Source organism: Protopterus annectens, chromosome 11.part0, assembly GCF_019279795.1.
Source record: "Protopterus annectens isolate FY-2018-M chromosome 11.part0, PAN1.0, whole genome shotgun sequence".
Classification (NCBI taxonomy): domain Eukaryota; kingdom Metazoa; phylum Chordata; order Ceratodontiformes; family Protopteridae; genus Protopterus; species Protopterus annectens.
In genome coordinates, this window is record NC_056745.1 from 1,192,090,143 (window position 1) to 1,192,115,852 (window position 25,710).

General features: G+C 43.3%; 1 protein-coding gene across 1 annotated transcript in view; it reads right to left on the reverse strand.

Annotated features, from left to right (window-relative positions):
- Positions 1-25,710, reverse strand: part of COG5 (component of oligomeric golgi complex 5) — a 3,265,454-nt gene that overhangs the window by 1,657,984 nt on the left and 1,581,760 nt on the right. The window contains exon 10 of the mRNA XM_044088540.1: positions 311-388. Within this exon, the coding sequence (XP_043944475.1) occupies positions 311-388 (78 nt within the window). The remainder of the gene's footprint in view (positions 1-310; positions 389-25,710) is intronic.

Genomic DNA, 25,710 nt, shown 5'->3' on the forward strand with positions numbered 1-25,710 from the left:
ACTTTGCATAACATGGAATATACTGCTTCATAGGGATGCAATTTAAACACAATATTTTAATAAACTATAGCAGGAGATAATTTAATACACTAAACAGAAGGCTAAATTTCACATGCATAAAACAAGTAAACTAATAACTTTCAACAGTAAGCTCCAATTCTCTTTGGAAACACAAGGTAGGATTTTGTTCAGCACAACTCCAAAACAAGCAGGTGTAAAATGATTCATCAACAGAATAGAATAAATTAATTCAAGTTACAGTATCAGGTGGGACATACTGCATAAAAATATAAATGAGCTAAAACATTACCTTAGCTAGTTCATCAATAAAACAGACATGAGAAACAGGATCTCTCTTCTTGGCCAGCACTTTCTGGAGATGTTGAACCTACAAATTTCACAGTAAGATTCCGTAAAACACTGATACACAGTTAGCAACATATACTAGTAAAATTAAATCATTACAGAGACCTTTCAATACAATTATCAAAATCAATACCACAATGGAAAATTCAACACTTTACCATAAAATTAGAAGTTATGTACCTACCATAACGTTCCATGTTAGTTGTCTTCTCTCGCCTTCTTTCTTGCTGGATGGGTTCGGAGCCGATCCTCGGCTCCAACTCGGCACTTGCTAAGCTCGAGAATCACTTTTACCAGCTCGAGGCAGCCCTATATCCCATGATGCAAGGCGGTAATTACCCAGATCTCGTTTGTTATCTAGAGGAAAAACTGTCCGCAATCTTCCCACAAGGAGAAGAAGAACTAACCTGAGAAGACTGTAAGGGGAACCAGGTAACAGAGATCCAGAGCTAACTGGTGTCCAAGGGAGAACAATCTCCCAGAGAAAAAAGGGAAAAAATCAAGGTCTGTCCAGGCTAGATGGACGCAAGAAAGAAGGCGAGAGAAGACAACTAACATGGAACGTTATGGTAGGTACATAACTTCTAAATGTTAAGTTGTCAATCTCGCCTTCATTGTTGCTGGATGGGACCGCTTCCCTAGCACCCCTATCCTGGGAGGCTCAATGGAACAGACTCTTGAGAACTGTGGAACCAAAACTTGCCCTGTTCCTGGAGGCCAAATCCAATTTGTAATGAGAAACGAAGGTATGAGGAGTGGCCCAAGTGGCTGCTGCACAAATAGTGTCCAAGGGTAGTCTAGCCTGAAAAGCTGTAGATGTGGCTAGACCTCTAGTAGAATGTGCTTTAGGTTTTGAGATCAGTTGTTTGCCCCTAAGCTGATAAATGTCAGAAATGGTGGAAGATAGCCATCTGGATAAGTTTACCTTAGAAACAGGAAGACCTTTCCTATTTTCAGCATAAGAAAGAAAAAGCTGATCATATTTCCTAAGTTGCTTTGTTCTATCCAAATAATATCCGAGTTGGCGATGAACATCTAGGCAATGCAATCTTTGTTCTGCCCTGTTAGAATAATTGGGAAAAAATACAGGAAGGTCAATGGATTGATTTAAATTTGTTTTGGAAGCAACCTTGGGCAAAATGGATGGATTGGTTCTTAAAGATACTCTATCCTTGTGGAAGACCAAGTAAGGGGGAAGAACACAGAGAGCATGTAGTTCCGACACTCTCCTAGCCGAAGTGATAGCAACTAGAAAGAGTGTCTTCCAAAAAAGAAATTTTAATGAGCATGTAGCAGCCGGTTCGAAAGGGGGAAGAATCAAGGATGCCAGCACTAAAGCTAGGTCCCACTGTGGTGGAGGATCTCTAACAGGGGGGTTAAGTAGGAACACCCCTCTGAGAAAAGCTTTACAAAGTTTGTGAGACATAATAATCTGGTCTGCAAATCCGACATGGAAATTAGAGATTGCTGCCAACTGGACTTTAACTGTGGAAGAAGAAGAACCGGAGTGAAAAATTTCAGCTAGAAAGTCCAAGACTGACTGACTGACTGAATAGGGGCAGTAAAAGGGTCTATGTTCTTAGACTTTGCCCAAAAGGAGAAATGTTTCCATTTGCTAGAGTAAATCCTCCTGGTAGAGGACTTTAGAGAAGCTACTATGATATCTCTAACGGGGTTAGAGATCATAGGAAGCCTGGCTAAGGAAGGAAGTGGAGCAACCAAGCAGTGAGGTTGAGGGAACGAATTGATCGGTGCAGTTGACCCGACTGGTGGGTCAGAAGATCTGGGACTGGATCCAGATGCCAAGGCTGCACCATGAGATGGCGATGAAGAAACGGGAACCAAATTTGTTGAGGCCAGTAAGGGGCAATGAGAATCATTTTGGCTCTCAAGACAGTAGCTTTCTGGAGAACTTGTATCAATGGAAAGGGGGGAAAGGCATAAAGAAGTCCCCGGGGCCAATCTTGGGTAAGAGCGTCTCTGGGGGGATGGCCCGGAAGTGGAAAGAGAGAGAAGAAGTCTGGGCATTTGCTGTTTTGGGGTGTAGCAAAAAGGTCGCAGCATGGGCGGCCCCACTTCTGAAAAATCTCCTCCACTATGGATTGCTTGAGAGACCACTCATGAGGCATGAGTATAGCTCTGCTCAATCTGTCCGCTATTATGTTGGTTTTCCCGGGGATATGCGTTGCTACCAGAAACCGATGAGAGGAGATCGCCCATTGCCAAAGTCTGAGAGCTTCTCGACACAAGGGATAGGACTTGGTTCTGCCCTGCTTGTTGATGTACCACACCACGGACATGTTGTTCGTGTGAACTGCAATAGTTCCTAAGGGAAGAAAGTCACTGAGGGCTTGCAACGTTAAAAGCACTGCTCTCATCTCTAGGACATTTATGTGCAGGTGGTATTCGAACGGTTGCCATGTGCCATGAACCATCCTGCCCTGATAATGCCCCCCCACCCGATCAGGGAGGCATCCGAAGTGACCGTGGCTACCGGGGCAGGGGGGACAAATGGTCTGCCCTGATGGACTAGGGGAGAAGAAGTCCACCAGGATAGATGGCTCTTGCAGGTCTGTGTCACCAGGATCTTGTGACGCATGGGAAGCTGCTGGAAGGACCATTGGGTGAACAACATCCACTGTAGGAGACGCATGTAAAAACGGGCTAGAGAAAGAAGTGTGATGGCAGCTGCCATGAGGCCCAACACTTTGAGGACCAACCTGGCTTGTACTCTTCTGCTGGATAGGATGATCCGAACGTGGTTTTGGATATCTAGGATTCTTTGACTTGTTAGGTTTGCTGACATCCGAGTAGTGTCTAGATCTGCGCCTATAAAGGTAATAGATTGGCAGGGCGATAAGGAAGACTTTTCGAAGTTGACTGAAATTCCTAACTGACCGCAGAGACGTAGAGTATAATCTCTGGCTTGGAGAAGTTGATGCCTGGTGGTGGCTGAGAGGAGCCAGTCATCGAGATACGGAAACACCTGGAATCCTAGACGTCTCAGGTGAGCCGTGACCGCTGCCATGCATTTGGTGAACACTCTGGGGGCTGTAGTGAGACCAAAGGGCAGGGCTCTGAATTGAAATTGACTGGTCCCCAGCCGAAAGCGGAGAAACCTTCTGGAGCGTCTGTGGATTTTTATGTGATAGTACGCATCTTGAAGGTCTATGGAGCACATCCAGTTGTTTTTGCCCAGAAAGGGCAAAATCGATTGAAGTGTGACGATTTGAAATCTTGTCTTTTTGACAGACTTGTTCAGCCTGCTGAGGTCTAATATTGTTCTCCAGTCTCCCGTCTTTTTGGAAACCAAAAAGAACCTTGAGTAGATTCCGGACTCTAATTGATCTGTTGGAACTGGCTGGATGGCCCTTTTTTTTAGAAGCTTTGATACCTCTAGCTTCGCAATTTCCCTTAGACCGGGTGGAATGTCTGGAAGGGAACCTTTTTGAGGGAAGGGGCTTTCCTCGAAGGGGATCTTGTAACCCTCGGATATGATCGACTGTACCCATCTGTCTTGAGAGAGAGAAAGCCAGGCTTCTGGGTACAGCGATAATCTCCCCCCGACTGCCTCCAAGGGTGGGCATTCGGGCAAAACCTCAGGGATGCTGGAAGGGCTTGTCAGAGAGGGGCTCTCTGCTGCCCTGGTTCTGCGGACCTCCTCTCCTCCTCTGCCCCTAGGGCGGCTTCTATTGTTATTACCCCCTCTGCCTCTGGGGGTAAACTGACCATGTGCATCAGGCGTGACTCCCTGAGATTTTCGGAACCACATTTTTCCTCCCTTCTGATCTTTGGGATAAGGTCTAGAAGGGGTGGAGAAACGGACTCCTACGGCAGAAAGAGTCTTGCCGTCTTGCTCGCACCTGGTCAATGTGTCCTTCACCTGAGGCCCAAACAAAGTAGTGCCATCAAAGGGAGAATTTGTGAAGGACGCCTTAAAGGGATCTGCGAAATTGCAAAGCCGCATCCAGGACTGACGTCTAAGAGCCACTCCTGTGCCTGCGGCTCTACTCGCCCCATCGGTTGCATAAGAAATGAGCCGCATGGAGGAGTTAGTTATGGAATTTAGGATTCCAAGCTGAGAGGCAATCTTCTCTTGAGCCCCAGCAGCTGACGGATCCTGTACTACCTCACCCAATTCTTTGAGGATCTCTCTTTGAAGTCGGGTGAAGTGACACAAATAATTCAGCGAACGCATAGCAAGGGTCGCTGAGGAAAACATCCGCTTACCATACCTGTCCATGGTCCCAGACTCCTTGTTAGGAGGATCGACTGGTACGGAAGGATCTGCAAGTTCCTTTTTGGTGGCAGCTGCCACCACCATGGCATCAACCGGAACACCTTTCGTAAGAAACTGTTTCTCAGTGGGGGCCGTGATAAATTTAGAAGGCCTCCTGAGGGCTGGTTCCACAGAATCAGGAGATGCCCACGCCTTTCGAGCTATCACCTCCATGAGGGGGTCGAAAGGCGGAGACACCCAGGAGGTGGAGGGTCGAGATCCAAAAGCCTCCAGGTATACCGACTCATCCTCGGAGGGATTAATGGAGGGCCAGTTTCCCCTCTGTTTAAGGAGTTCTAGGATGTCTGAAAAGGAGACATCCTCAGAGGGGGATCTTGGGGACCCCTCCGACTCATCTAAGTTGGTATCTGATGTCGTAGACTCAGGGGAGTCTAAGTGCTTCCTCTTGCAGGTCCTCTTACGCGGGGGCTCCCCTGAAGGATCAGGAGAAACCTCGGAAGAAGAAGTTCTTCCCAATGGGGAAACCTGGGGCGATGGATCTCTGGGTCTGGGAGCAAGAGAGTGGGAAGAGACATCTACAGGCACCATAGAGGGAGGAGCTAAAGGAACCGACTGTTGACTAAGCTCGGGGGCTAGCACACTCCTCATCACCTCGAAGGCTCCCCTCCCAGGGAGGACCGAGAGACCTCGCTCCATAGAAACAGGGATCCCCGGCCCCACCGAAAGGGAAGGCTCCGAAGCAGATGTCGGAGCCGAGCTCACCAAGGCCGAAGCTCCGAGAGGGAGAACAGGGTCGGACAAGGGTCCGATGCCACTCGCCCCCTTGGAACTGACCAGGGAAGCCCGACGACCGGATCCCTCCAAGGACGGTCTCAAGGAGGAGATAGGAGTCGAAGACGACGGAGCCGAAAGGTGTGGTATCGGCTCCGAAGCAGCAACAGTCACGGTACCAATAAACTCCGGCTCCGAACTCTGTAGGAGAGTCGAAGGAGGAATTTCAGGAGGGAGGTCGTCTGCTGAGACGGGCTATGGAGCATCTGGGCCAGTGCCTGTGATTTTAGTAGTCTGCTCACCACTCTCTCCAAGTCATGGTCTGAGAGCCTGGAAGACCTTGATGATCGGCTCCGATGGCTCCGCTCCGAAAGTAAGGGGGAGGCCGGAGCCGAGTGGATAGACTCCAATGAAGGAGATCTAGACCTCTTCCTCGACGGAGCCATCGGAGCTGACGAACCTTTGGATCCAGTTGGAGCCGACAGCTTGTTGGCTCCGAGCTGAGATGGAGACGTTTCGGCTCCAGCTGGAGCCGAAACATGCTTCGAAGCTAGAGTATCGGCTCCAGCCGGAGCCGATACAGGTGCCGAAGCCAGAGTATCGGTGCCGATCAGCGCCGGTACTGAACCTTCTAAGAAGGAAGGATCGGCTCCGGACGGAGCTGATGTCGACTCTGGAGGAGTCGGAACCAAGGCCACAGACTTGGACACCGAAGTCTGGGTCTTGGATGGCTTAGAGGGCTTCCCGGAACCGACCTTAGCCGGGAGCTCTCAGGCTTGAGAAGACCCTCAGGATCAACTTGTTTCTACGTTCCTGCAGGACCCTCTGGCTGAAAGAATGACAAATAGCACAGGAGTCCTGCAGGTGTAGGGGTCCCAGGCAGTAAATACAAGAAGTGTGACCGTCTGTCAGAGACATCTTCTGACAGCACGAGTCACACTTCTTAAAACCTGAGACCCTAGTGTCTTTTGACATGACCGAGTTAAGACACAAACACACACACACACTCAGTCCTTAAATACACTAATTAAAACAAAAACACAGACACACCTAACAAAAATCCTGACAGGAAATTGTTTGGGAGGGGAAGGCCTAAGGCCTGACTAACAGAAAAATATATAAGGGATCGAGAAAACTGATGGGAATAGGGTCTAAGTGAATCGGGGAACTACTAGCTATAAAAGGGAATACATTTTTAAAAGTGGGGTAGTTAAATCTCTTGAAAAGAGCAATGAAAATTCACTTACCAGGAGCTGGTAAAAAAGGTGACCTCATGAGCGAAGCGGCAAACGAGATCTGGGTAATTACCGCCTTGCATCATGGGATATAGGGCTGCCTCGAGCTGGTAAAAGTGATTCTCGAGCTTAGCAAGTGCCAAGTCGGAGCCAAGGATCGGCTCCGAACCCATCCAGCAAGAATGAAGGCGAGATTGACAACTTAACATTATCACATAATTTTCCTATGAAAGTTTGTTCAAGAATTTGATTATTCATATTCTTTGATTAACCACTCAATATAATTCAAAGTGGGAATGAACAGCATATAATGGCACTCAGTGATTGTCCACCACCCCTCAACCTTGTCAGGTCAATTAACCTATCCTCTAAACCTGGATGTATCATAGCCCCAAAACTAATTCTGGATGAATCACCACTCCATTACAGACAGACAGATGCACATACAAATACTCACATTTATCGGCAATTTGGAGAATTACTAATTAACCTACATCACGCCTTTGAAATGTGGGAGACAACAGGGGTACCTGTGGGAAAACTTACGCAGACAAAGAGAATATGCAGATTCATCACAGGAGGCAATCTCAACCAAATGTGGTAAAGAAACAACAAATTCACCAGAAAAAAGCAAAAAAAAAAATCACCACTGCAAGGTGTAGAGTCAGGCTGATTAAGTGCTTGTTACATCCAAATAAGTCCAAAACTGCTATTCATAAAAGCAACAAATATTCATTGTTGAACAAAACTAACTGAGCGTTTTCACAAACCATAAACCCAGGGTTAAAAACAGCACATCACTCAATCCTTAAATAAGGAAAATCAAACACAGGTGACCCTTATCTAATGTAAGTGCTTAAAGACATACACCATATCACAAAAAATCATTCTGAGAAAAAAAAATATGAAAATTTACACTTTAAAACCTTGTATGTTGTCAGGTATATGGATACCTTATAATAAAAAACATCATGTTATATTAGCAGTGTCGAAGCCACTATTTTGACTGTGCTCTTAGCTTCATCACAGGAGGCATTTATATCAAGAACTGAATTGCAAGAACAAACCCTGTGAAACAGCAGTGCTAACACTGCGCCACTTTTAATTTCTCATGACTTTTAAAATACTTCAGTGAGTCAGACTTAGGATGCAATTACATTTACTTGATGGAAGAATTAAACAACTGTACCTAGTCTGCCCTTTAAGTGCCTCAGCAGTCTAGTGACCCTTTATCTCCTTTCCATTTGTACCAATGTGGATTTCATATCCCACACATTCCAGTAGTGCTTTCCAAAAGTCAACAATCCTCTCTGCAAAAAAACAGACTTTCAGAAATCCAGGGAGTAGCTAGTCCCTAAAAATTAGCTGCTTGTATCCCTTTCTTTTCCCTTTCTCTCCTGCTCAGAATGACCCACTCACTTCTTCCTTACACAATCCTGTGCATCAGTATCATGTCTCCATTATTTCTGGATTCAAGTCCATCCTCTCTAGTCTCTGGTCATATTATTTTCTCTGTATTTCATGTATCTTTTTTGACAGCTTTCCTCTGAATTCCTTCCAGCAGCCTTACTATATCGCCATGAGGATGTACCCAAGCAATTTATCTGCTGATGTCACTCTCCTCTCATGCTGCTCCTGGTACAATCCTGGAGAGGTGAACAGTTTCAGATCCTTTTCCTATTCTGTTGCCATTAGTTCTATTTCTCCCAGCTGACACTTCACATCAATGCTTGACTTACAAAGCCATGTCTGACCCAAAGAAATTCCTTCGTACTACACGATCCAGAGACCTCAACCTTATTACCACAATCAACAGAACATGCTGGAGGGACAGGTTCATAACCCAGAGACTGCCCATGCTATGGAATAGACTTCCCCATACATGTCCAGCACAGCACCTCGCTGACGGCCTTCAAGAGAAATCATCTTAATGAATGGATGGGTAATAGAAAGTTCACCCCGGGATCACTCCAGTGACTCTACTTGATAGAGGCACTGGAAACTAGCATCAGGTGGCATGATGCCAGGGCACTTCTATGGGCTAGGCTTGTAAAGATTCCAGGGCCATTAGCCTAGTACACACCTATAAAACTATGAACCTATGCTGTTGTTACCCAAGTGTAGTACTTTGCCTTTCTTGGTACTGAATATCCACTGCCAAATTTATGCCCATTTGTTCAACATTTCCAAGTCTTTCACTAAAACCATCCCTCACTGATACACCTATCTTTGTGTTATCAGCTGTTGTCTAGTCTTTCAGATGTTTTTGAGACAAACACCCTGAATAATGCTGAACCCAGGAAAGACCCCAGGGGTACACCACTTGTTACTTCTTTAATTTCTGACCCTATCCCTCTCCCCACAATGGTCTGTGCCCTACCATTCAATCATGCAAGTATGCAGTTCATCAGTCATGCCCCTATCTCCAACCCCAGCAGTTTTGCTACCAGTCTCCTGTGCGGTTCAGGGTCAAAGGCCTTGCTGAAGTCCAGGTGTATTAGTTTACTACACTGCTCCATCAAGTTCTCCTGTATCTCAGTCATAAATCTGTATCAGGTTTAACTGACATCTCCCTCTGGAAATGAACCCATGTTGGTCGCTATCCTGGAGACTGCTGTCCTAACAGAAATGCTACCACTCTTCCTCTCAAGATTTTCTCCATGACTTTCCCTGCTATTGCTGTTTAGCTCACAGGCCTAGAGTTCCCTCGATTTTCTGCATCCCTCCCCCACACACAAGTCCTCTGGAACTTCTGCACTAGCCACTGAACTGTTATAAATCTCCATAACAGGATCTGTAGCACACTGGTCAGATTTTTGAAGAAGTCGGGATGTAGTTCATCTGCTCTTCCCTCTTCTAAAAGCAGCCAATTTTCTCTGAACCTCCTCTCTCTCTTTTGCTTTTATTTATCCATGGTTCTCCCCATTCTCCTCTGCTTTTCTCCCAGCATGGTGCCCCCTTTTTGCTTTATTTTGTGGAAACAGAAGCAAAATAAATCTTCAGTACCCCTACTCCTCCCCCACCATCTGTAATCTCCCTTCCATAATTGCTCAGCCTAGCCAGTTCTGTCACTCACCTCTTCCTTTCTGCTATGCACCTAAAATGGTAATCCTTCCCCTTTTTGATTCTTTCTGTTAACAAACTTTTAACTTTAGCCTTTTCTGCCATTAACATCTTCATTTTTTGTGCTAGCCATTTCATACTGTTTCCATCTCCCCAATCGTCTTTTTCACTTGTGTCCTAACTACAAGTTTCAGATTCCTATGGAGCCATATTGGCTTTCTCTTTTTTCCCTTTTTGTGTCCTCCTCACACTCTTGTCCATAGCCTTAAGTAAGCTATTCCTGAACCATTCCTATAGCTCGGTAACCCCCTCAACTTGCTCCCAATCTCCTAAGTCATCCATAGTCATTTCTCATAGCCCAGTATATTCTACTCTCCTATACACTGCACAGCTGTCTTTGTTTTTTTTTTTAATCATTACCCCTTTCCTAAACCATACAGTAGCATGACCACTGCTGACTAATGGCACTTTACCCTGGATATCCACAATATCCTCTTCATAGTTAGAAACATCATCAGAACACTGTTGTTTTTTTAGTACATACCTTTTTTTGGCTGGTTGAACCCCTCATGGTCCAAGACATCAATCAGCTCCCACTGCTTCTCTACCCTGGAGCTTGGAATCTCCTAGGATGCTATTGGCAGATTTAGATCCCATTTTTATACCCCAAGCAGACTTCAAATAATTTTTCCTCAGAAAGACAGCAAGTGCAAATGGGAACATGTTTGTTGGAAATGTAAATAGTAGGCATATTTTAAAAATTCCTTAAGGAGTACTTTTATCAGAAATACTGAGGGAAGCAAACTGATGTAACTGAAGACGTTATTTTTTTTGTTTCCTTTACTCAATGTACGTGCACCTATGTCATTGTTCAAAATGACTTAAAGATGTTTAAAAAAAGAATCACAACAGCCATCAAGAAAAGTCAGTCATCAAGTGGAGGTTTCTCAATCTGCCATTGCTACCTTTGCATTGTTCATAAGTGTTCAGCTCTCTTTTAATGTTTTTGCCAAGATGGTTTGGGTCATGCCTGAAAGGATCATTGGACCACTGCATTTACTAGCCTAACAAATGTGAAAATAAAATCAAACGAAGTAGAGTGAGAGAGCATCAAAGCATCTTTTGCAGAAAAGTTACAACAAGCAGTTGCTTGCCTTGAGACTGAGACTATCAGTTTTCACCAATATGTGAATTCCTCACTGAGAGGGAGCTACACAAATACCCTCTGCAAAGATACTTGTACAGAAAGCTTGAGAGGTACCTGCTGTCCTTGTGGAGTTCAGCTTTACTAACCTTCAACTGATCTGTCTCATGTTTCACAGGAACATGCAATGCAATTTTCCAATCATTCATTACTGCTTTGAGACAACTAAACCTCATTTTCTTGCCATTATAATAATAATCACTAACTTAGATTTTTCTAGCCATGGCACTTTTATTTGGGTAATATCTAAGCAGTCTGTAAAACAAAGATGCATTAAGTGAGGTGCTAAACCACCCAGGTTGAAAAGACTGGCTGGACCAACATACATCAAGTTCACGTCCCAAGGAGTAGAAGAGTTCTTCAAATGAGGGATAAGCTGCAGAACCTTTGAAAGGAAACCAGTGCTGAGCCAGTTGTACCCTCCATAAAGTCACGATGTGCAGAGATACCAGAAACAAGTACTATAAATGGTCACCTCAGACCCAAGCTATACGTGTGACTGAAGTAAGTCTCTGTTAATTACTAAAGTGGTGTGGGATACCCCTCCTCCTAAATTGAGAATCCCTCCCACTTAGATCCAATGATTAATCACTACTGAGATATCCTGAACCCATGACTTATTACCAAACACATCTTGTGCTTGGCTAGCACACAGAATGTCTTGAGCAAGCACTGAGTAAGCCCAGGATTCACCATGCTGGAACTAGAAGTAAAGAATGATCTTGCCTTTTTTCCCCCTTAGTTTTGTAGGAAGAGAATTCAGGGCTTTCTCTCAGGTGTTTGAAGGCCATGACTGAAATACATACAACTTCAAGAAATAAAAAGCATTTGCAGAAAAAAATATAGCAAATTATGAAACTCACTATCGAAGTACTTCTGCAGGTCAGCTTTGTCCTCCTGCACCCCCACACATCTGCTGGTTCACTGCAATTTGTATGATCTCCTATACTTGGCACAGGTCCTAAACACCACAACACTGGCCTGCTATTCTGATGGAATCTCAGGCATTGCTCATAACTGGTAACAGAACTTTCTCCTCTTTCACTTTGAGATTTTGGTCCCTTAATTTATTTGTCTCACCTCTCCATATTCTAGTCCTGCTTAGTAGATCAGTCTTTCCAGAAGCTAACAGATCTTTCTGGTTTTTATCAAGGACAGTTAGGTAACAGTGATCATCTAGTGTGGTTTTATAGGTTTAGGTGTCTAGAGTGGGTGTTTACTCTGCCACTTGTTCAGTTTAAGTGAAGCAGTTCAAAAAGCACTGAGCTGTGCATAACGCAAAAGACTAAACAGAGATAATCCCTCATGAGTCTGTCTAATACTTAGTACAGAGAGGGATTTTAGTCTTTCAGAGGAGCTAAGGGTACTAAGACCTGAAATCTTTTTGGTGAGGAAATATTGGAGTCTGTCAGGTAGGTTTAGGTACTTAGTAGGCTTCATGCCAAAAGGACATTATATTCAGTGGATGGATTAATAAGACAGGAATATAGTGGGACTATAACTTCATAGGGCCTTGAGGAGACAGCATGAAAGGTAAGTTGTTTAAGGTAGAGGAATTTTATCACCACCACAGAAATATGGTGGTCAAATAAGTATGTTAGCAACATAGGTACTCAAGTCCCTGATGACTGTGTCAGAGTTAAGTGTAACCTTATCCAAATGATAATCAGTAGTGAAGCCAGATTTACCAAAGTAAACTATTCTGCTTTTCTTGACAGTAAGGGTAACCCCATGATTAATCCACCAAACAAGATGGAATACGCTACGGGGGAAGCACTGGGTCATAAGACAACTGTAAAGGACCTGGTACTGGCAGTAGACCGCGTTATCTAAAGGTATATTTCTGTCCCACTGAGGATAAGTAGTCCCACCACATATCTAAAAGTGTGTGCACATTTAACGTCTGGGCCATTCCCATCAAATCAATTATCACAGAACGACCCATAAACAAGTTAAAAATATCCCAAGGAGAAAGATTGGGGGAAGGCTCATCAATTCAGATTGCTACCAATTCTGCTTCCTAAATGTAATCATGGCACAAATGTGCAAAAACATAGCTGAGAACATCCTGGGACATTACCACTCACTCACCAAGTAAATGCTAGGGAGCATTTTTCATGCTACTGCCATTATTAGACAATGGGAGATACAAGCATGATCTCTTGCTAATCAAAGTGGAACTTGCACCTCATGTGGAATATAAAGTCTTATTGTGGATAGACTTTGAAGGGGGAAATTTTGACTGATAACTGGCTTACAGTTACCTCAGGATTTCCCATTTGACTGGGATCATGCAAGGAACTCCCTTTCCAACTGAAATAAAGTTATTCAGAGGAGATGAGGTTCTATACGTCCTTGTTAAACAAAAGGCAAAGAGATTGGCAGTTAGAAGTTCAGAACCTTGGGCATTTTTGCCTCTGCATAAAGGGTTATAAGCAAATCATCCAAGGATGGGTAGCCAGGGGACCCCTTCATGCTTTGCAAAAGCTGTTTCTATTTTTACCTCAGTGCATTCAATAATGACCCTGGAAACTCTGTAGTATGAAAAATTATTTTACTTCTGTCATGTACAGCAGGTGACCCACACACCAGGGTCATAGCTCCTAAATGCTTTGCATTTGGCAGAGTGCACTGATTTCATTCTCCATAAGAGTATTTGCACTGCTGTTCCACTTTTTTTATCCCAACACCAACAGATCTTGCCCACTGGTGCCACTATCTGCACCCAGCTGATACCTCAGACAATTCTGTTTACTTTGAGGTGCAGTGATTTCCCTCCATCCCTTGTTCCACAGGGGTTGAAGCCAGGTATCCCTGCGATAGCTGAGAGTCCTATGGCCCATGCTTTTTGTCTCTGAAGCCATATCAACCCATCCATTCCCCCAGTAGTGAAAGTCAAGTGATAGAGAATAGGTCCACTTGCTAAGTCCCTCACTGCAGCCTATCCCAAGGTTACTTGCAGATTTGGCATAACTGACTGCTCAGGGGAAGATCTGTGCATGCTCTCACACATATCTCTGATTAGATGGCTCAGCAGGAAAATCTCTGACTGATGTAATGCTTAAGCCAACATGGCCTCTATGGGTGGGTGATACACTGGAATACTGCTAAGTGTTGTCCATGCCATAGGCCTAGCATCCTCCTCTTACCCCCCTGAGGATAAGTAAGCTGGCACTGACTGATCAAATTTATCATCTCCTTCCTAGTCCCTCAGACAGCTATGCTGCTAATCAAACATAGGTCATCTGGGCTGTAATCAGGGTTTCATCCATCTACTCTACAGTGCCCAATGTTGTTTCACTTTGACTTCACACAGCTCAAAATGTTATCCTCTCACTAGCTTGGTTTTCCAGGAACCTATCATGGTCAAAAAATAAAATATGGGATATGCTGCCAGATGTTTCACACTACTGCAGTCTTTCAAAAAATGGAACTACAAGCCCAGCTCTGTGATGCAGAAAGATAAATGTCTTTGACTATGATCCAAATGACCACAGTTTGAGTAGCAGTTAAAGCCCTGGAAAAGACAAGGATAAGAGTGAGAGTAAACAACTGGCACCAGCTTGCCTATCCTGGGAAAGGGAGAGGTGGTTTCAGTTGGACAATCACCACTCTTCAACCAGTGGTCAGTAATACACCAAAAGCAGCAACCAGGAATGGGAGCTTAGTCATTCCCAAGCAATGACAGCAGCAGCATCCACTGCCAGAGGGGTATATTTGCATATACACGCAAAGGAAGAACATAGGAGGCCCTGCAGTGATGGTGCTTTTGTCAGTCACCAGATGTAAGGTTAGAGATGTAATAGAAATGTCCTAATTTTCCTTTGATCAGGGATTCTTGGTAATTTTTGAAGGTTGTTGGCAAGACTAAATTTGTTAATGATGGTTTATTTGTTACTGCCAACATTAGAAGCTTACAGTAGACTCCCTCTTATCTGGTCTTGCTGGAAATGGACCTTAGGCTGGATAAACGAATGGCTGGTTAATCAGATAAAACATACAAAATAGTATTTATAGGTTGTAACCTACCCCCCCCCGACAGATTTTAAATATTGCTGTTATAGATTTAGAAAGTAGCTAGCATAACAGCATTTGTATTAGCATTTATTTTCTGAAGGAAGTTAAGTCTGAAACTCAAGTGTTTGGTATTATTTAATTATTTCAATCCTCAATGACTTGCCAGAAAAACACAAATTTTATGAGGAATAGGCCAAAAATATGAGGCAAAAATCTGAACAGTTGAGAGGTATGCAGACCTCTAAGTGCAAAAAATCTGGACAAAGTCTAAAATAATGAGGAATCTGTGGCCCAAAACAGGGATTGATTTTAAACAGTGCTCTTTTTAACTTAGGAAGTTGCTAGAACAACAGGATTTGTGTTTGCATGCATTTTCGAAGGATATGAAGTCTAAAACTCGTATATGTCATTATTTAGTGACTTCAATCCTCTGTGATTTGCCAGAAAACCACAAATTGTAAGAGAAACAGATTAAAACTATGAGGCTAAATCTGAACAGTTGAGAGGTATATTAACACACACACACACACACCCCTAACCTACCTTCTTGTCTGCTCTCACACAGCAACACACAAGTACGCGCACGCGTGCACACACACACACACACAGACACACACACTTCTCTCATACTATGAACAGAATGGCTAATTTAAATCACACACACACACACACACACACACACACACACACACACACACACACACACACACACACACACACACACACACACACACACACACTTACATACCCTCTCTCTCAGGGCTAGTTTAAATTCTGCATGTGCGTACTGTACAGGTAAGTCACTCTTATCCGGTCTCACTTTAATCTGGTACTTTGGAGCGCCTTGGCTTATCTTTTAATTTTAAAATGTTAAAATATTGAAACAAAATGAACTTGCAATCTTAGCCATGAAAGGATATGGGAAAAACTGGTGAACAAAAAACACACTGTTCATGGATTTAGTAAATTTTGTCTCCAAAACAGACTTCATCAGACTAGAATCAGTTAACTGACATGCTTATATAAGAGGGAAAAAATGCATCTTATTAATTTTAGTTCAAGAATATAACATAATCACTTGCACATATTTTTAGAGAACACAGAAGGAGAGTACGATTTTGGACAATAATACAGAAAGAAATATTGCATGGTAATATATTAGATTTGAATATGAACATAATCCAATTTGGGTACTTTGAAACAAAAGCAGATGCTACCAAAGAGTTGGACAGAATAATACTTGCGATAACACGGATTGGAAGAAGTAGACAAGTAGACACAAGCATGCCACTCATCAAGGAATATGCCTTTTTATGCTGAGGTACTTAGGAAATCTCTCCAAAAATTACAAAGGCCTCAGTGCCAAAATCTTGACTCTCAAAGTCTTAAGCAACACAGTAATTCCCCTCCAGCTGCTTGACTAACGCCACTCAAAAAAAAAATCTCTACCCTCGCACATTAAAGCCCTTAAGGCCCCTGCACCAGCCATCATGCAAGGTAATGTCATAGTCATTGGTGATACCACAGCTGAGACACATGACACACCATTCATCTGGATGAAGAAGGGAAGGTTGATGGTGAATTGCCTCTAAGGTACCAGAATATACCAGGTTACTATGGCACTTACGTCCTTCCACCCTACATATCCAAACAATATGGTTACTGCTCATGAGGGTGTGAATGACATAAGGCACAGATCTTTGGACTATATGACTATGTACCTGAGGTTGGATTACTCTAGTCTTCAGTAGCATCCTACCTTCATCAAGAATATGCCAATAACAAAAATTATTAACTGGCTTAGTTATCAGTGTCATTCCAAGGGGTCTCTATTAGGTATCAGCCTGGAAAACAATTGCTGATTACCCCGCCTGCTTCACAAAGGACGGCTTTTCCTCAGGACTTTTCTTTATGGGCAAGAACTTTCTCTTTACTCGCTATGCCCTTTTTATAAATGCAAGTCTGATCCGCATACCATCTTAGCCAAACCAATTCCGGATAATACAGAAGTAGTGTTGCTTAGTAATAGAAGTCTTCCTGCCCCTAGAAATGTTGATATCAGCATCATTCTTATAACACGGCTCCAAGGAAGTGCTAACATTCCCTTCAAATCAGATTTCACTGCCTACCACTTGTTCAGACCTACTAGAATGCGTCTGTTTTACCAATGATGGTGCATTGCTCTTCCTCCACAATTTCTTCCCATCTAGATTTATATGACAAAAAAATGACCCTGGACTGGATCCATGGTACACAAGGTGGTGTCCCAACTGCAAGCCAGGCAAGGAGAGAGAAAAATGAAGGTGCATGGCCCCTCACCTCTCCTGGAGGGGAGGTTTGCACACCCTGGGGAGTACACCACATCAGTGCAATTTCCTTCATGAATACTGGGAAAGTAGTGCTCATGTTCCTGTGGTGGGGTAGGGCTGCATTTAGGGAATGCTCCTTGTGGAAATGAGGAGATGGCAACCACAGCTGATCCATTGCTCATTTCTCCCCAGAGTTTTTGCAGGAGCATGTGAGGGTTAGACTCCAATAAAAAAACTGAACCACCTAAGATGGCTGCATAAACAATGATGACTGATGCAGTTAGTGCAGAGAATTAAGACAATAAGCTGTTAATGAACTGCTTTCTGTGGTCCAGAGTTTGATTCCCTCAGCCTCCATTTTTTTTTCCTTGTGAGCTTGGGTAAGTCATTTAACCAGACAGTGCTCTGGGGAAATTGGAACAGTCTCTAATAACACATGCCTAGTAACTGCCTATGAAGGGGAATGAACAGGATGAATGGTTGGGAGGGGGCAGGTGACAGGCAGCAGGGCATAAAAAAAAGAAGAAGAAGAAAAAAAAAGATGATGACCTTAAACTCCTCCACACACTTGTAATTGCCAACAAGACCCCTTACCATATCCTGGCCAATTACAAAACCCCTTCTATGACTCCTACTATCTACAAAGCATATCTAAATAAAAATGAGTCCATTAGCATTGAACAAAACCCAGTTTTTCTTGGGAACGTCAATTATCCATCGGTTAGAAAACCTATACCAACACCATTACAAATAAATATGCACAATCCATCTCAGATTTCATTAAAGTCATTAGACCAGACTGTGCATGCCTCTACCAGGGGCTTATTTGCTAGACTTGGCTATTACTAACATGGCACCATTATATTCTATAAACTCAGGTGCCCCATTTCAGGTCAAATCTGACTACCACTTAGTGTTTTTCATCATCAGCACCCAATCCATAATGCCCACTAACCATATTACCTTCAGGAATTTTTCCAAATGATCTAACTTCGACTAGATGATGATCTGCAGCAGCGTAAGAGTTCCTCTACACTTGAAGACCATATAGCCAACACTACCACATTTGCAGAATTTTTGTTCCAACCTCAACAGCTACATTAAGTCATAGGTCCGTAGCTAACACAAATGCAGTGCTAATTTCATAATGGTGGAACTCTACTAAAAATAAGTTTTATAACAGAACAGTTTATTATTCATTGTATTTTTGTATGTTTCTGGCTTGCACACTCGCACGGACCTCCCCGTATGCCCGGTCGTCATCCCCCCCCATTCATGTTTAGGCAATTAGGGCTAGTAGATATGGTTCCCCTTCTCGGCCACTAGATGGCAATGGACCATAAGGCAAACTTAACTCCTACTATACCTAGCCCAAACAACAGCAAAAGGGATTACAAACAAAGTGTAAAGAAAAAAGAAGTTATGTCTTACCATAACGTTCCATCTGTGTTGTTCATCTTCATTGATTCATTACTGATGGGTGTCAGTTCTATCCTCAAACCGAGTCGGCCTTATACCAAGCTCATGCCAGCCAAAAACTCTCGAGCTAAGCTTTACCCATAGTGCCCTTCTCCCAGTTACCTCAGATCGAGTTTGACTGTGACAAGAAAAGCAGAGGCTATGTCTGAGCAAGTTCCCTAGAGTGACATTTGGACCCAGACAATCCCCCAGGAGCCTCTAGGAGTGGGGAAGGAGGGGGGGGGGCGTAATGAAGGAATGAAGATGAACAACACAGAACATTATGGTAAGACATAACTTCTTTATCTGATGTTGTTAATCTTCATTCATTCCTTATTGATGGGACAGAGTCCCTAGCTACCATATACATCTTGAGTGGCTCCTATGCAAGAATATTCCTGAGCACCATCGAATCAAAGAAGCTCTTCCCCTGGAGACCAGATCCAATTTTTAATGAGAGATACAGTGTCATGGCGTAGTGGGTAAGTGTTTTGACTTTACTGTACAGGGTTCTGGGTTCAAGTCCTGTAAGGGCTGTTCATTTAATTTTTGGCTAGGCTTAATTATGTCCTAGGGCCAATAGCCTAGTACCTACCTATGAACCTATAGGAAATTCACCCCGGGAATCACTTCGGTGGCCCTGCTAGACAGGGGCGCAGGAAACTAGACCACTTGGGAGGGAAGCGTAAGCAAATAATTTTTGGCTAGTCTTAATTACGCCCTAGGGCCAATAGCCTAGTACCTACCTATGAACCTACCTATAAAGGTATGGGGAGTAGCCCATGTTGCAACTGCACAGATATCATCCATGGATGCCCTTGAATGAAAAGCTATTGATGTTGCCACAGATCTGGTGGAATGTGCTTTGATTCTGCCTGGTATAGGGGTTTTTTGAACATTGATACACCAGGAGTATACAGTCTCTTAGCCATTTGGATAGACTTATTTTAGAAATAGCTTTCCCCAATTTTGGGCATGAAAAGGATACAGACAATTGGTCTGATCTGTGAATTTTCTTTGTTCTGTCAAGATAAAATCTCAGTTGCCTATGTACATCTAACAAGTTAAGGCAATATTCTCCTTTGTTTGAGAAGTTAGGGAAGAAAATTGGTAGATCAATAGACTGGTTTACTGTAAAATCCAAAACAACTTTTGGTAGAAAGGAGGGGTTTGTCCATAGTGATACTCTGTCCTTATGAAAAATTATATAGGGGCGTTTAATACATTGGGCCTGAAGTTTGGAGATACGTCTAACTGAGGTAATGGCCACAAGGAATAAGGACTTCCAGGATAAGAACTTGATATTGCAGATAGCAGCAGGTTTGAAAAGGGGTTGCGTTAAAGCTTGAAGAACTAATGTGAGACTCCATGGCTCAGTGGGTTCCTTAATGGGAGGTCTAATATGAGAAATCCCTTTTAGGAAAGTCTTGTAAAGATGATGGGAAATTAAAGAGGAGTCCTTGAAACCATTATGAAAATTGGAGATGCCAGCTAAGTGAACACGGATGGTTGATGCTGGAGCTCCCACTTTGAAAAATTTGACAAATAGTCCAAAACTGTAGTAACTGCAGCTGAATAAGAATCAAGTTCTCTTTGCTTGGAACACATTAAGAATCTTTTCCATTTACTACAGTAAATTTTCCTGGTGGATTGTTTACTCGAGGCCAGAATAATGTCACAGACTGGAGAAGAAAGATTGTTCTGCCTGGCAATTACAGGAAGTGGAGAAACCAAGCCGTCAGTTTGAGAATGACTATCTTCAGGTGAATCAACCCTTGGGGGGGTGACGTGACAGATCAGATCTGGATTTGGATCCAGGATCCATGGCTTGTCTATCAGGTGAGGCCAAAGAAAGGGGAACTATACTTGGTGGGGCCAATAGGGTGCAATGAGGATAGCTTCTCAACTGGAGGGCTTTCTTTAGAAATTTTGGGATTAGAGGAAGAGGGGAATAAGTGTATAGAAGTCCCGTGGGGCAATCATGAATCAGAACATCCCTCGGGGACTCCCCCTGCGAGGGGATCAGGGCAAAATAGTTGCTGCACTTGTGGTTTGTAGGGGAGGCAAAAAAGATTGCGGCAAGGCTGGCCCCAATGGCTGAAGATCTTCACTGTTATGGTTTGACTGAGGGAAACTCGTATGGCAGAAGTATACATCTGCTCAGTTTGTCTGCAATCATGTTGGAATACCCTGGAATGTGTGTTGTGATCAGAAAGCGGTTGTAAGCTATCGCTCATTGCCACACTCTCATGGCCTCAAAGCACAATGGGTAGGACTTGGTTCCCCCTTGCTTGTTGATATACCACACAACTGCCATGTTGTCTGACAGAATGGCAATTGTTCCAGATGGAAGGACAGAGTGAAACGTCTGCAACGCTAGAAGCACTGACCTCAGTTCTAGTATACTGATATGCAGATTGGCCTCTATGGGCAACCACGTGCCTTGGACCGTCATTCCCTGAAAATGCCCCACCGTATCAGGGAAGTGTCCCTGGTCACAGTGGCCTTGGGCTGAGGAGGGGAAAAAGGACGACTCCAAAGATTTGCATCTGGCTTCATCCACCACAAAAGGTCTTTTATGCACCATTCTGTTATCTGTATTTATTCTGTCCTTTGAGTGATGTTCCTTCCTTTTTTTATGGAGTTTATGTTTTTTATGAAGTTGGGTCCTTTGGATGTGTATTGAATTTATGGTTCTTTTCCATGAAGATGGGGACCACTGAACCTGCAGGTACCATATCTAGCACCCTGTCCGTTGACTTGATTCGTGATCGTGAGCTCAGACTGGCTTCTATTGACCCTTGGGCTTCTACTGTTGAGAATGGTGAAGTGGAGAAATTTCAGTTGTCAGAGAGGCTTATGGTAAAGGAGGTAACAATTTTTTATGACTTGAGACTGCTTGAGAAATATGTTTCTCTCAATATCACTCCAAGGGGCCTCCGTATTGACCGTTTACCGGCTGGGGATTTCACTGAAGACGAGAGTGATCTCTTGGCTGAATGGAGGCAGGCCTCACTGGAGTGTACGCTTGCTTGGTTACGTAAACTCATAAAAAGGAATGTCAGAAGTCTTGAAAATTTGTGGGGGGAGATTACTTTGTTACAGAATACTTTAAGTGAAATCTCCCCCAAAGGTACCAAAAGCTTTTTGATGATGTGAATGCGAGTGTTCAAAAAGCTGAGGCTAATGTTGAGCGGAAAAAAAAGAAACTGTCTTGGGACATAAATGATTTTGAGAAGAATTTGGTTTATACTCACTCATGCAGGGGATGCACTAACAGCTTGAGATCAGATAAACGGATTGCATTTGGCATCCGTGACTCGTCAGTGTCTTCTGGGGAACAGAGTTTTGTTAGGAAAAGTGTTTCCTTCGAAGAAATAAGTTCGAAAGACTCCTCTCAAACAAAAAATGTCATGAGAGGGAAGCAGCCAGTCCAGCAGCAAGCACGACCGAAGAGGGCACGTGAGAAGAACAACAAACTGAAGTAAGACTATGTACCCTTGATCCTGCTACATTTAATAGACAATTGATCTATATTATTTTTTCAGAGGACATTACAGCAAACCATGAGAATGTTGATTTAATTCCTGAATTATGTGGGAATGTTCATTGTAGTGGGGAGAATTATGAATTGAAAATTGTTAATTTAACAAATTTAAGTATTTCTAAGGATGCTGAGAAAGTACTTTTAAGGGGGACAAAATTAATTCCTACTAGAATTCCGTCTCTTGTTGACATAATTTTGGATGTTAAAAAGTTTTGTCGTAAACTAAATTTGAAGGTATTTTTTCATGCTAAACAGGATACTGTGGTTACTAATGTAGAGAATGTAAGTGTAATAAATACAAGTGATGTGTCTTCTGATGAAGATGATTTGCTTAATTTAAGCATTTATGACAATGAAATGTTTCAACAATGTGTGGAGTCTGATGATGGGAACATGGGTGATTATGTTGAGTCCAATGTTGAACAAGAACCTTTTTTACTGGATATGGATATCTTGACATGCCCAAGTTAGTCTCTGATAGTACTTTCATGCCCCCTAGATCAAGCAGTGCCATAAAGCCATAAATGTGTTTGAGAATTTGGTATGTAAAAAAGTATAGAATTATTTTGGTAATTTTGTAAAGATGTTTTGTTCTTATAATCTTAACAAAGGGGAGTGGCAGGTACCCCCTGCCCAGAAAACCACAGTGAAAAACTTCTCTAAAGCAAACTTCACACTCCTCAAACCGAGGTGGAATCCTTCAAAGCCCCTGGGACTGTGGAAAATACGGCCCACACCGCTGAATCCTTTATAAACCCATTCTATGAACACCTTCAGGAATGCATGGATCATGCAATCCCAAATAAAACCAAGACCCAATCCTCCAAAGGCAGACGTCCTGTCTGGTGGACCCCAGCCATAAACAAACTATAAAATAGAAGGAGGAAGCTACTACATGATAGAGCAAAATCCCAAAAAGGGAAGGCATCTCTGATCAGTACTAGCAAAAAACTACGGGCACTCATAAAATCGTCTAAGGCCAGCTTCAAGAGAAAAATTACACAGGACACTAAGGATAATCACAAGGCTTTCTTTAGTTATGTTAGGGAACCTGGATGGGAATTCCCAAATATGCTCAGAATTAGTCCAAAATGACAAAAAATACACCAAACCCACAGACATTGCCAACATCCTAGCTGACAGGTTCAGCGCAAACTTCTCCCCTCTCTCCCCACCAAAAGGGCAAATATCTATCCCAGCAGAGTTTTGCCCCCCTGACATCTCAGATGCTCAATTAAGAGCCGCCCTCTCCAAAGCAAAAAACACAGCATCAATGTGACCAGACGGTGTCCCGGGCTGCATCCTACATGAACTCCAAGAAGAGCTAAACCCAAACATAAAACTACTGTTCAATCTCAGCCTTACTACAGGATATGTACCCAAAGAGTGAAGTACAGCAACAGTGGTCCCTCCCCACAAAGGTGGTGTCTCAACTGATCCTGGAAACTATCGCCCCATAAGCCTGAGTAGCTTGGTCTGCAAAGCTATGGAAAGGATCATCATGGACCTCATAAATAAATATATTGGGGACCTACAGACACTGGATCCTACCCAGTTCGTCTTTGTTAAGGGCAGATCCTGCCTCTTAAACCTGGCCGATTTCTTTGAAACAGTCACCAAGGCCATTGACGAGGGGAAGGTGGTCCACACAGCCTACCTGGACCTCGCAAAACCCTTCGATACAATACCCCACTCGGGCATTATAGATAAGCTCACCAGCTTAAATATAAACCCCTATGTCACTATATGGGTTGCAAACTGGCTCAAGGACAGAACCCACATGGTTAGAATTGCTGGAGCCATGTCAGACTCCAAACCAGTTACAAGTGGCATCCCACAAGGCTCATTCCTGGGACCTCTGTTGTTCGGTATATATTTCTCGGAGGTACAGGCCAACACGGAAGGACTGTGGCTGACCAAGTTCGCAAATGACTGCAAACTGGGCGCCATAATAGACTCTCCAGCCGACACAAGCATCCTCCAAAAGGGCCTCATAGAAACAGACAACTGGTGCCAGAGCCATGTCCTCAAGCTAAACGCCAAAAAGTGTATAGTCATCCCCTTTGGCAAAAACAAAGTGCCCACAAATTACCACATAGGTGGTAATCCATTAAGTACAGAAGAAGTAATTAGGGACCTGGGGACCCAAGCTGATAGCAATCTCTCATTTGACAACCACGTGGCCAAAGTGGTTAGAAAAACATTTTATATAGCCCACCTAATCATGAAGGGATTCACATCTAGATCGGGTAGGTCATCGTGCCCCTTTACTCATCAGGCCCATAATTGAGTACAATGCCCCTTTTGGGATGTACCTTACCAGACACCTGCAGCAACTGGAAAGACCCCAAAAGTACCTCACCAAGAGGATCAAAGGGCTCAAACAAATGCCATATGCTGCCCAGTTAAAGAAACTCCAGCTCTACTCAGTGGCATACCGCCTGCTCAGAGGCGATCTGTGCCTGACGTATAAAGCCATGTCCAACCTGGAAATAATGGACAGAAAATCCAAATCCCATTGAGCTACGCGCTCGAGACTTGAACCTCAGCACTGAAATAAATAGGACATGCTGGAGGAACAGATTCATAACCCAGAGGCTCCCTTCACTCTGGAATAAAATCCCAGTCCAGGTTAGGCAGAGTCCCTCACTGACTCTCTTCAACAGGAATCTTGATGAGTGGATGGGAGATCGTAGGTTTACCCCGGGTATCACTTCTGTGTCACTGTTAGACAGAGGTACAGTATACTAACCTCAAAAAAGGGCATAGCAAAATTAATTTAAAATGGGTGGCGAAAGCCAAACACACTCTGGCTAGGCTTATAAATGCCCTAGGGCAGATAGCCTAGTATGAACCTAGGAACCTATGAACCTATTGTAGGAATTAAGGTCCAATTTAGATAAGGTTGTTTACAAAGTAGCTGATGAAGGGGGCAATTGGGTGGTGATGAGCACTGGCCAATATGACGAAATGGTGTTAAAAATACTGTCAGAAGAGGGTCACTATGCTAAGTTACAATATAATCCCATTCAAAGATTTTCAGCAGAGTTAAATGAGATTTTGGAACATGGGGAAAGGCTTGTTTTTTTTTGAAGAGCAAAGATGTTAAGAAGTTGATTGTCAAGACACCTAGGCATCCTTTTATACATGCCATCCCCAAGATCCATAAAAATCTGTCCAGCCCCCAGGTAGACCTATTATTTCGGGAACTGGATCTTTTTTAGAGAATGTTAATGTTTTCTTAGATTTTCATCTCAAAAGGCATTTAACTTTGATACCTTCCCATATTAAAAACACTCAGGAAGTATGTCAAGATCTGGTTAATTTTGAATGGAAGGAAAATTATTTTTGGGGAACGGTAAACATAAATGCCTTGTATACTAACACTGACAGAAGATGGGGCATGGAAACTGTGGCAAAAAGATTGGGGGAAGGACCCCGTTCAGCATTTATACTTGCCCTTAAGTTTTGTTTAACTCATAATTATTTTAAATGGAAAA